General features: G+C 38.0%; 1 protein-coding gene across 1 annotated transcript in view; it reads right to left on the minus strand.

Moving 5' to 3' along the window:
• Positions 1 to 2,478: 2,478 nt before the first annotated feature.
• rxfp1 (relaxin/insulin like family peptide receptor 1) overlaps positions 2,479 to 12,720 on the minus strand; it is a 64,225-nt gene continuing 53,983 nt past the window's right edge. The window contains exons 16-19 of the mRNA XM_022760154.1: positions 8,456 to 8,866; positions 8,023 to 8,241; positions 6,205 to 6,572; positions 2,479 to 2,529 (exon numbers count right to left, since the gene is read on the minus strand). Of these exons, the coding sequence (XP_022615875.1) occupies positions 2,479 to 2,529; positions 6,205 to 6,572; positions 8,023 to 8,241; positions 8,456 to 8,866 (1,049 nt within the window). The remainder of the gene's footprint in view (positions 2,530 to 6,204; positions 6,573 to 8,022; positions 8,242 to 8,455; positions 8,867 to 12,720) is intronic.

Here is a 12,720-nt window from a genome sequence, read left to right on the forward strand (position 1 = left end):
AGATAAGTAATTACATAACAATACAATACAATACATAAGTAATTTTATTATAGGGCACAGGTCAATACAACAAATGAACTGATCAATTTTCCCATCAATATTAAATGTAAGTGTACATGTTGCTTGTATATCTCAAGCAAAGTGCTGGCTTCTCTGTCTTTTCAGCATGTATGGGAAGGTAATGTAAACACAAACTATCACATAATGTACTCACAAATCATAGTAATAACATCTAATTTATTCTCCTCCATGTCTGCTATACATTCACACATTTACGATGTCTGAAAAAATACATTTCCACAGGAATCAGTCCTTCACTGAACAAAGTATGCACAGAGGAGCTTATGATTATTATACAAATGTCTTCACTGTATAGACCACAGTGTTAAAAATGTGTCGTTTGGTGCAGCTGTTGGTGAGGTGAGGGTGAGTCCATTTTCAGACCCACAGACCAGCTGGGGAATTTCTAGACTGGATTTATAAAAGACAATCTAAAATTGCTGCTTGTGTAGCTGCAACCCATGTATACCTTATACCAGGTTATATGTGCCCAAATTATAATACATTCTTTGCTGAACATACTGAATTTATCTCAGACATTACATTCGATATTTCACTAGAATCATTTTTGGCGACAGAGACAACACAAAATGGAGTAAAGACAAAATACAGAATAAAAAATACATCATTTCCCTCACTGACAGACTGGATAATCCTAAAACTTAGAAAGTTACCATGAAATAAAAAAAAAGGTCTTTGCTGCAAGTATGCTGCATGTACAGTATTGTTAGAATTATGAGATTAAACAAGTGTACTGCATGAAATATATTTTGATGTACTAGATGTTGAAAAGGAAAAGGTACAAAAAGCAACTGATTCACCCAGTGGCCAACTGTACAAAAAAGGTTGGTCATAAAATGTTCACAATACACAATTACATGAATTCTGAAGATTCAAAGAGTTTAGCTGCAAATTAGACATTAAGAACTACGGCAGACTTGCAAAGATGGTTATGAAGTTGCAGAGACACATGGAAGATGTGGTCCTTTACACTGCTCTGCTGAAGGGTTGGACTACTGTTTGATGTAGTTTAGAACAAACATGAGCACCATAATGAGCTACAAAAAGTCAATTTTTATTATTATTATTTTTTATTTTTCTGATGTTCTGCCTAAATTAGTAGTTCCCATTTTGACATTTACAATGAAAATCTAGAATTTTTAGAAATACATAGAAACATCTTTGGTGATAAATGGTCCTTGCCTTGGTGTTTTGCAATGTGCCCCCCATAAGATCATTTTGCATTAGTTTGATAAGTACCCTTTAATGTCACTGAACTTCATCTGCCATGCCAGCATGTGATGATTTACAGCTACAAATATTATGAGACCAGAGTTTAAGCTGGTACATTATTGTCAACAGAGATGGTAATGTATACAGTAAGAAATGTATCAAACATGTTGTTATAAAATGATATGACCTTGTTACAGCAAATGTATTAGAGTCAATAGCCACAAGAAAATACTAAACCAATAATTTTGATTAAATAAAACAAACAAACAACAACAACAACAACAACAGTAAACATGTAACAGCTATGACTACACCTAGACATTAGCCCAACATTAGCTTAGCAGTTTCGACTGCAGTGAAAAAACAATAACAAAACCAGTTCAAAAGATGAAGCGACTTAAGCATTTTTTTTCTTTAAAAATGCTAAGATGGACATTTACAGATTGCTTTTCTGTGAATAAAAGATCATAATTTTATGTGCTACACCACAAGGAAGTAGCTTTTAATTGAAATGTGTTTAGTAGTTGGTAGACAAGTTCTAAGTAAGCCATCCTGCGCCGCCTACAGGAGAGGAGATGAACAGCAACAGACCTGCAGATGTAGATACCGCCTCCTACAGGCAAAGAAAGTAATTATTGCTGCATTTATTTTAACACTTGCACCACTTGCAGGCAATGAGTGTTACACCTTCAGCAATATTATTTTTTAGTAACTATGTTTTTGTGTGTGATGTTATACATTGCACACTGTGCTAAATAAAAACATGAAGACAAAAATGTCAACCTGCTGGTGGCGCTAGAGGAAAAGTCATGGAATTACCAAAGTCAGTAGGCATCATCCTCTGGGCACCATGAATGTTTGCACAGAATTTCATGGCAATTCAAACTAGTCCGGACCAAAGTGGTGAACTGACTTTCATTATCATTCCTAGAGCTATGCTGCTACTGTGGCTAAAAACTAACAATCAAGAAATGCAGCTGTTATACTTACTGGCTGCAGATGGTGCAAATGTCAAAAACTGCAGCAGTTACTGTTTTTATGTGGTTGGACGGGAGCTGCTGTGACTGCATCAGTAACATCATGCATCCTTGTTCTGTAATTTATTCACTGATGTGATCTCAGCCTCTGTGTTCTATGTCTGTTAGTAAATGCTGGCTGCTTCTGCTTGTATTTACTAACCCAGTTCTACCTCTCTCCCACAAGCAGAGTTTGCTGCTGCTGGAACCACGAACCACCCTGTTCCAAGAGGATTTTTCACACAATTCAGGCAATTCTTCATCAGTAATTGCAACAACTATGCCAAAAGAAATTGGGTCTATAGGCAGAGTCATTGCTACAAAGAAAACCGTATGAAAAATGCATCACAGACGCACTTGAGGTCCTTGACCAAACTCTATTTCATTGTTGCATGGATAAAACTTTTGAAATAAAAACCTTGGCACATACTTGGAATAATCATCTTTGTTGCCTCAAAGCAAAACAAGGGCATGTTTATATGCTTCTCACATTCTCTTCAGTCCAACAGACCCTCAACACTGCCACCAGGAAAAGTCTCTATATGTGGGCCTGACATACAATCAAACACTCATATCAATCATTCATTCCACTACATTCCATCAACTTGGATCCAAGATGTAAGAGTGTATTCTTGCAATGCCCCCAGTGCTAACAACTCCCCAGAATACTAAAATAATGTGAATTCCGGTGGGATAATTTTCACTTCAAAGCCTGAAAATGTTTTCACTTGTTGCATTGGTTTGTTACAAATATGAAACACAGTATTATTTATACCATTTGCATTTACACTCAACCCCCAACAGGAATTAGTAAGCTTAATGGTTTTTACACATACTATGTACAGTAAACATGTTTAATAGTGAAACAGCAAATGATCTTGGTTGATTAAATTACAACATTACCAACAGATTTCCTTGTTTCTAGAGACTCTTAGAACTGAGCTGATTAGTAGAAATGTTATGAATAATGTAATCAGAAAGTCATTTCATTTGATTACAGTGGGACGGTCACGAAAAGACAAAGACAGACAGAACTCCCACAGAGTTTGTCCATCCACAAACTGGGGCAATGTCACATCTCTCACCCAATGTTTAACCAATTACATGACTGCTTCTGTCTTAATTGGTTGATGATTTTTGGTTTACTTGGAAATTGTCACATCAATTATATTTCTCAGATAAGATGGATTACATCCTAGAGTCAGATCTTAAGTTATAGACAAGGAAAACAGTGTGGAGAAAATAATCACGCTGCTACACAAGAGCCATACTGTGTCTACTCAGAGCGGTCTCATTGCTGAGCACTGCCATTGCAATCGGTGACAGCTGCTACCAGAACAAGAGGTGGCAGCAGGGACAGTGTAAATATTTGGTGTAGGTAGATAATGGTCAATTATGGTGTTCGGCTTTGTTTTGAGATTCTCCCTTTAGTTTCAAGGTTGGAGGGTACCAGTATTGTATGAAATATACTTATTTTCCTCAACCCATCAGTATTCTGTGTGTTTATTATATCTAGAGCATTTTGACAGGGAAACTTTCTGCAAAAGAACCAAACTCTGCTTCAATCACTTGTCTATTTTTAACACAAAAACCCACCCATATAAATGTAGATATAAACACCTCTGTGAAGTGTTAGCAGTTGGAAAATACCACTGTGTGTTAGAGGCACCAGAACCAAAAGTTTTAGGTCAATAATCTAGTTGCGAAACATTAAGCCGGGCAGACACTTCATAAATTGGTCACCACAGACTATTTTCATAAATCAGGTCGAATTTCTGCCAAATTGGTTGTCGTTTGATGTGCAGTTTTAGGGGGTCACAATCCCTTATTAATTGCCTGAAAGATCAATAAATAGGACAAGCTTGGATGAAATTTCATATCACTGGAATAGTATTCTACATGTTGTAGCTAAAAGTCTAAAAAAGAGACTGCTTTAATATAAAATGAAATTGGCTTCAGAACAGACACCATATTACCTTCTGCAGCTCCATATTTTTCATGTTTTCTTCTTACTTTCACATTAATAGGTGAAGTAATGCTGCCATTGCTGCTTTTGTGGATGTGGTCGTACTGTTTTAAAAAAAAAAACTTTACTGGATTTGGCAATGGACAAACCAGCTGGTGCTTCTGTGCTTCAGTATAAGAATCATGCTGTTGTCGGTCACCTGATCTGTATCAGATCTGTATCTGACTCTAGTGTCAGTATAAAAGTTGCAAGTTCATGATGTGCAGAAAGGCCAATTAAAATGTATAGTGTCAACTAACAAAACATACAAAACCAATAAAAATAGTTGTGCAGCTTTAGTGTCAGGAGAATGCTAACCTCATACAGTTAACAGGGGACTGAGTAAACTGTGGCTGAGGGGCATTTTAGAGTCATCTTCACTTCATCTTTAGGCAAGAAAATCCCAATTTGGTTTTGTGGGAGTCATTTTGTATAGAGTTAATGGATACAGACACAGCTGGTGATATTCTATGCTTTTGCAATTGTCAAAAAAACAAAACAAAAATGTATTCATTTGTCTCTTAATATATTTCTAACCTTCTCTGGTGATTCAAAAAAATTGACACACATTGGTGACATTTATATTTGATGTATTAAAGAGCCACAACCATGGTATCTTTCTAAGTTAGCCTTTTCTCCATTAGACTCAACCAAAAACCTTTCCCATAAGGTGTGTTTCCATTAACCTGCTTAATGCGCAATTTGAAATTGCGAACTTAAAAACGAGTAATGGGCACGTGAATTTTTGAAAAAAAATATGCACTTGTTTGAGGTGGTTTTTCAGACCATTTGACAAAGCAACATTTTGCAAAATTGAAATGGTAACACTTTTTTCGCATTTAAGTATTGCTGCCTGCTGTATCCTGCCCCAGGGAGCCAGATCCAACCGAGAGGCAGACTGCTGGAAATCTATCATCATGTTTAATTGGAATAATATCGCAAAAGGAAAAAACAGGTTCATTCGCATCACATCACTCAATGGAAACAGACTGTTTGCAATTCTGTTTTGTCGATTTTTCTAAAAAAATTGCTTCTATATTGCACAAAACTGCAATGGGTTACTTTCTTGTCCACAAATTTGAGCATCCCATCATTTTAACAAAGATAACACTGATTATTTTTTTGAGTAAACTCCATTTGCTGAGGAAGACTGCGAGATGCAAGCTGAAAGCTCTGGCAAAAGCTGGTAAGTGAATCTTGAGATTTTTTTTGTGTCAAACTACTGTCTGCAAGGTCAAAAACACTCACAAATTATTTTGTTAGAATTCAACATCAACACGTTTAATGAATCTTAGCCATCAGAGAAATGGTTGTTGGGAGCTGTAGCTGTAGTCTCTTCTCATTGTTAGAAATGACAAACTGACCAAATATTACTTGCAAATGTGGTAGTAGATTAATATTCAGCTCAGAGCTTGGAAATGCTCCACTATCATGTTTTAGCTTTGATGAAAGAAGCTCTGTGTGGGAAATAAAACTCAGCAATAAAAGCTAGTGGAACAAAAGCTAAACCAGAAGTGGGGTAGGACTTCTGTTCTGTATTGATAGAGATTTTCTTTGGAGCCAGAAGGTGGTCTTCATTAGGGGAACTGCTCTGCTGTAGAAAGGCTTTCTGCACTGACTTCACCCATCTGCTGTTATGGCTGCTGCTTGGGCAACACAGGCACACACTGGGATTTCCAAAAAAAAAAACGAATGAATACTAATGATTTTCAACAACAAAGGAGAAATCTGTCCACAAATCAAGGAGTATCCCTTTAAAGAGTGTATTTTCAAACAGGTTGAACGCTCTTAATTGCGCAGTTGAATGAACCTGAATCACATTTAATTGGTGTTAGACACCTAGGTGAGTTAATTTGATTGTATGTGTGTCTGAGTGTGTGTGTGTGGCACTGTTTGTTTCTGTGAGAGCACAGACAGTGCTGTACATTGCTTCTGTTGTAGCTGTGTGCAAACAGTAATGTCACTGTAACCCTCGTTGGTATTTTCCACAGGGGTGAGCTTGGCTAGCGTGCTTGTCATTTCCAGAGGGTGCCCCGGGGTGAGGCCGTGACTGTTCTCCTGCAGGGGCCACATTTCCTGCCAGGTGAGCGACGGATGATGAGCTGGGTGACCGCTGAGCAGGGGCCTCCTCTGCCTGTAGTTAGCCCACACCTGCAGAATGGTCTCTTTGAAAGGCCGTGTGGTCAGCGTGTATAGGATGGGGTTAAGAGCGCTGTTGATGGGGAGAATGAATATGACCACCCAGGAGCTGATGGTACCTGCCGGTGGAGAGAGAAAAGACAGAGAGAAAGAAATAAAACAACAGAACTAATATACAGTCTTTGTTTAGAGAAGTGTAACATGGTAATATGAGTATTTTAACATGACAACCTTTTAAAAAAAAAAAAAAAAAAAAAAAAGCCATTTATATAATAAATGAAAATCCCTTTTGTGTCTACAGGGGGCATAATTAGGGAGCTATTAGGGATTCTGCTCAACACTCAATGGTCATCAGAGTATACAGTATAGACTTCAATAAGGCGGCTACAGTTAAATGCTCTTTCTAGAGTATCTGAGGTCTTATGAAAAACATTTTAATGCTTGCTGCCTGCACTTAGCAGAGCTCTTACAGAGACTACTGTAAGAATAAATGATACACAGTCAATAAAAGTGTTTAAGGAATACTCCACAGAAAATATAGCTTTTGAGTTCTTTCCTCTATGTTTTCAGCTCTGATTCACAGCAGATATAGTGGAGTCCAATGGCAGCTCAAGGCTGCAAACATCCTTAGAAACCGATCATGACCCACTTCTATGTATATCATTCAAATTCTCACAATCTTCCAAACAATCACAGTTTCTTCTGAACAAGTTTGCTCTCCTTCATTGCCATGCTAGCATTTCTTCAAAGCTTCAAAGCTCTGCCAGAAGTCTCCAGTTTAACAATTTATTAGTAAAGCAATGATTGTTTGAAACATACTGAGGATATGGAACAATAATGAAGGAATGGATTATGCTATATGAAAGTGGATGCAGACATTTCTATAGACAGTTTTTTGCTGTGACTCTACATGGCTATTGAAACAGTAGTAATGATTTGGTTTATTTGTATAGCAGTCTCAAAACCAGTGTTGCAAAGTTCTTTACACTAAAATAACCAATACTAACAAAGATACAGGAATAAACTAAACAATGCAAAAACCAGTAAAACTGAAAGTAAACCTAAGATAATTTAAGATGCACAATCCATAAAACATAATGAGTTATCACTAATAAAAAGAAAGTCTTTGATGATGATTTTTTTTTTATTTTGATCTTAGCTCAGTGGCTCTGCAAAGGCATGATCTACATGTAGACATAGGAACCGGCAGCAGCTTTTTGTCTGAGAACGGCAGGTTGCACCAGATGGAGCCTGGCCACAGTGAATGATAAAAGTAAAATCAATAAAATCTTAAAATCAGCACGAAAACAAATAGGTAACCAGTGTGGTGAAACTAAAGGCTAAGTAATATGACCTCTTTTCCTGCTTTCTACTTTACCCGTTACAAGGCCGTTGTTGTTCAGCCATGAAGAAATTAAAGCGTGTACAACAACTTCTGCATCTTTCAATCAACTGCTGTGAATCCATGCTCACTACTGCTGCAGGCTTACAGAGGGAGTGCAGTTGATACTCTAAATGTGGACTTTCAGTGGAGTATTCCTTTAAACGGTTATAGCACTTCCACTATACCGGGAATCTCCACCTGCAGCAGTGACAGGCTCTTGAGGATGAAAATGGGGATCCAGCAGAGGGAGTCAGTGATGACGATAGAGAAGAACCTTTTGGCGATGGTCACCTCTTTCTTGATATGGTTGCTGTATTTTGTGGTCTGAGTGCCCGTTCTCTGGATGTTATAGAACATGCTTGCATAGGATAGGACAATGATGAGGAATGCCACCAGGTTCAGACCTATAGAGAGATATTTGGTTAGTTTCTGGATTGCCAAACAACTGCAATAGTGTGTATTTGCACTGTGGTTGTCCACATGCAAATAAATACAAATGTGCTCCCTAAATAATGAGACTGAGCATTTGCAATAAGCTTTAGAAAGTAACTGAATAAAAAAAGAAAAAAGAAACACAACAAAAAAGCTCAGTTCACTATTGAAAGTACAAATCCCCACCCAGGAAAATAACGATGGAGTAAACATGAGCCCATAGTGTCTCTGGCTGCTCCGAGTGCAGCGGGAAGCAAACACCATTGGTCCCGTAGAAGTTGCGAAATAGCCCCTTGCAGGCCAGCGGCAGGAAGGCAATAATAAAGCCAAACACCCAAATCCCAAGAAGGATGGTGACAGTTCGTCGCCAGCCAGGTGTCAAGTACTGGAAAGGGTAGACGATGCAGATGTATTTCTCCAGAGTGAGATAGGTGAGGAGCAGGACAGATACCTCAGTGGACAGCATGGCCAAAGAGCCGATGACCTGACACTGACTGCTGTCCATCCAGGCCTGAGCGTGCCGGTTGTACTCGCCGCGAAACTTCAGGTCATACGCACCAATCATGAAGAGGTAGATGCCCATCAGCCCATCTGCACCTGTAGGCAAGGAGGGATGCATTACACAGCTAATTTATAGGATTCATAGACGTCTGCGCAGTAAGGGCAAATGCCTGACTTCACAGCTGCATTCAGACCCAGTGTGCTATAAAAGGTTTAAACAAACTTGGGAGTGTTTTCTCCTTGAGATTGGCTCATTCAGAGACGTGAGCATAGAAACTCATTTGAACACCACAAACTGCCTGATAAAGCAATCTTTTTAAAACAGTCCTCATTCAAGGGAACCGCAGTGTGATTTCTTGGAAGTGAGCACAGAATCAAACCAAGTAGAGACTCAACATGAAAAGCCCTCCGTGTATGATGTGGAGATGGATGATGACAAGCAGACAGACAGCAGCCACTCAACCTAGGAAATCATGCATACTAAAAGCAAACAAGGAAAAATGATTCATCTGCTCCTTCATGTGTTCTGTATTATGATCAATAGAAAAAGCAAATACAGCAAAGAGCACACAGACCATCATGCTCAGTGACCTAGACCTTTGACCTCTAACCACCAAAGTCTAATCAGTTCATCCTTGAGTCCGAGTGAACGTTTGTGTCAAATTTGAAGAAATTCCCTCATGGTTTTCCTGAGACATTGCGTTCACAATAATGGGATGGATGGATAGACGAATGTACAGACAACCATAAAACACAACACAGCGGTTGTTGTCTGCAAAGAGGCATGAAAATAATTCTGTATGAAGTTGCCTTTTTTACAAGTTGAATATATAGAATATAGATGTATGCAAACTGCATAGCATTTATTCTGAGATCAACATCAATATCTTTGCCCCACTGCAGTGTTTGAAAACAGCGGGTGGCACTTGATCTCAATCCTGCAAAACAGCTAAACCATAATCATAATACGAAGCCTTGCTGGTAATATACAGTACTGTACAAGTAGTAATATAAGCATTAAGCTTTAACTGCTAGTCATTCCTGATTACACAACAGGGGTCAGTTCTATGAATGATGGATACGTACAGAAAGATTGCATGTGCAGCTTTGTAGACAAATGTGGTGTGTATCTATAAAAGTAGACACAGGAGCTAGCCTGACTGTTTAATAGTATCAATCTGCCTGCCAGCATCTCTAAAACTCATGAAGTAATACATATCTTGTTCTTTTAGAGGGGCAATTTGTAAGTTCTCTCTGCTGCCGAACGTGGTTTCTTGCTGGGAGCGGGTGGTGGGGACAGTCGCTTGCCAAGAGGTTCAGTCATCATTATGTTTACAATACAGTAGGTTTAAAATACACCCTCTGAGCAGTGTTACTTTTTCAGGGCAGACTGGACGCTACAGTGACTCACCATCAGACAGTGATGAGACGGGCTGGCCAGGCCAGAGATATCTGGTTAGCACATTAACTTCAGTAGAAGAAAAGAGGTGATACAAATAAAAGCAAAACAAGACTTAATGATTTGTAATGACAAGGAACAATAATTATATACAGCAGGGCTTTATACTGTAGTTCTAGTGGAGAGACTTTATATGCATTTTTCTGCTTTAATGCTTAGACTGTTGTTCTTTTAATTAACATCTGGACCCACGCTCTACCTCAAGTAAAAGTTTTCATACTCAAAACTCAAAAGAACAAAAAAACAACAGCAAAATGATAAATAAATCCCAACCCCACATGTTGTTTTCTCTATGCCTGCCTCCTGGCTGGAGGCATTATATTTTCAGGTTGCCCCAATCTTTTTCAAATTTGGCAGAAATGTTCACTTGAACTTGGGAATAAACTTTTTTTAGCTTAACTTTTCAAAATAAAATTTTGCTGGTCAAAGGTAAAGGCCAGTGGCCCATTGTTGTGAATGCGATAATATCAGGAACACTTGGAGGGAATTCATTACATTTGGCACATAAGTCCAGTTAGATTCAAGGATGGACTGATCGAATTTGGTGGTCAAAGATCATTGTGACCTCACAAAACAAGTTTTTTGAGCATAACTTAAGAATTCATGCGCTACACTTAATACCTTTCATTAAATTCCTTTACTTCACTACATACAGTATATTATGAGTCCTGACAGACATGGATCTAAGGTGCGACTTTACTGGCGGTAATTCTTCTTTCTCCGCCCTGTGCAAATTCATCACAATGTTTTGCTGAAGAACAAATTTAATTCACAGCATATATCTTCTGAAGCATTTAACTGCTGCTTTATCAGTAACTGCTTGATGTTTAGTTCTTTGATAATATAGTAAATTAATTAAAATCCTCAAACCCTCCTGGCAGTCATTCCTTTCATATGTAAACATTTTACACAGCATATGTCATCATTAAAGACTCCCTGTATGTTTTCATGTTGGTATATATCATGTGAAAATTGTGACACTTGAAATGAAGCTTTGTTCTCAGACATGTACAGGTGAAACATAACTCTAAATGCCACTCTGCCATAATATTTTTTCAAGTTTAGCAGGTCTTTTAATTCTCATTTATTTACTTGTATATTAGATATACATGTAATGATACTGCATAACTTTCATGTGAATTACGCATCAACTCATAAAAGATTAAAGCTGACTGCTGACTGATTCATCTAGGCTCATAGTCCTCTCAAACACAGGGCAGAGAGGACACAGGGGTTTTAATGGATACTGAGAAAAGTGTTCTGAGAAAGAATCAATAAAAAAGTGATAATAAGTTGAAGCTGTGAGGAAAGAAATTGTTAGACACAGAGAAGCAGAGAATAATGGGGGATAAATATGAGAAATTATACTGGAAACTCAAGGTAACCCTAAGTGATAAAAACATACTGAATGACCACATTCTTTCAATTTAACTCCTGTTCCAGCTCTAAACTGCAATATCTGTGATTCCAACTCAGTCTGCCTATCTATCTACTTTGTTAATGACTCGTATGTCTTTCCAGGCTCTGTTCCACCCCTTTAATAAAAGGTTTAAAAGCCACATGCAAACACGTCCTGCTTTCATGAGGGGATCTAATCCGTTATTGTTGTTATAAAGAAGCAAAGAATGAAGAATATCTTGGTTATTTTGCTTGTGTTAATTACACTAAGCTCTGTTTTTGTCTGTGCTACAGAAGACAGGCCACACTGACATTCTAGTAATAAACTTTTAAAGGTTGATGTATTAAGCAAGTGAGCCCTAAAGATAAAATGCATAATGAAAAAATGAGATGATGAGTAACAACTGACACCCTCCACCTGGCTTTCATTGTGGATCTAGCAGGAATAAGAGCATAGCATATAGATATATAGAATTTCTCCTTTAAATATTCTGATATGTCATCATAAGCATATGGTGATGTGTTATTGAGAGCATGTTTTGTGCTTTCATGTTGCAGTTAATATAGTCAAATTAAATCCTCTCTTTGTAATCATAAGCGTAAACTTTTACCTTCACCTTCAATGACTTCCTACACTAAGGAGGTCCTTTCTAATTGAGTTTGTCTGCTTTATATTCTCTCAATCATGAATTAATTTTCCTCCTGTAACTTATAATATCATCATGGGACCCACAGTGTATGTCAATGAGAAGCCAACATGCCACATGCGAGAATGTGAAAGCAAATGCATTACGTTTGTTTTTTCAGCCAGAGTGGCTCCATCTCATATCAAACCTTTACCTGTTCAGAATCAGTGCCTAAATAATTTCCTGTCTTTCCATGAGAATACACACATCATATTTATCAACTGTCCTTTTTAACCCGACAAACTCCAGAGCCTCTTTCATGCTCCTCTATTTACTCACAGCGAATTAAGTCTATTTGCTGTCGACGGAAGAAGCTTTTCAACAAACTCTCATAGCTCTTTCTGACTGACATCTTATATCGAAGTGGTAGATAAGGTTTTCATATCCAAACACCATGCTAATATATT

Source organism: Seriola dumerili, unplaced genomic scaffold, assembly GCF_002260705.1.
Source record: "Seriola dumerili isolate Sdu_G_001 unplaced genomic scaffold, Sdu_1.0 BDQW01000331.1, whole genome shotgun sequence".
NCBI lineage: Eukaryota > Metazoa > Chordata > Actinopteri > Carangiformes > Carangidae > Seriola > Seriola dumerili.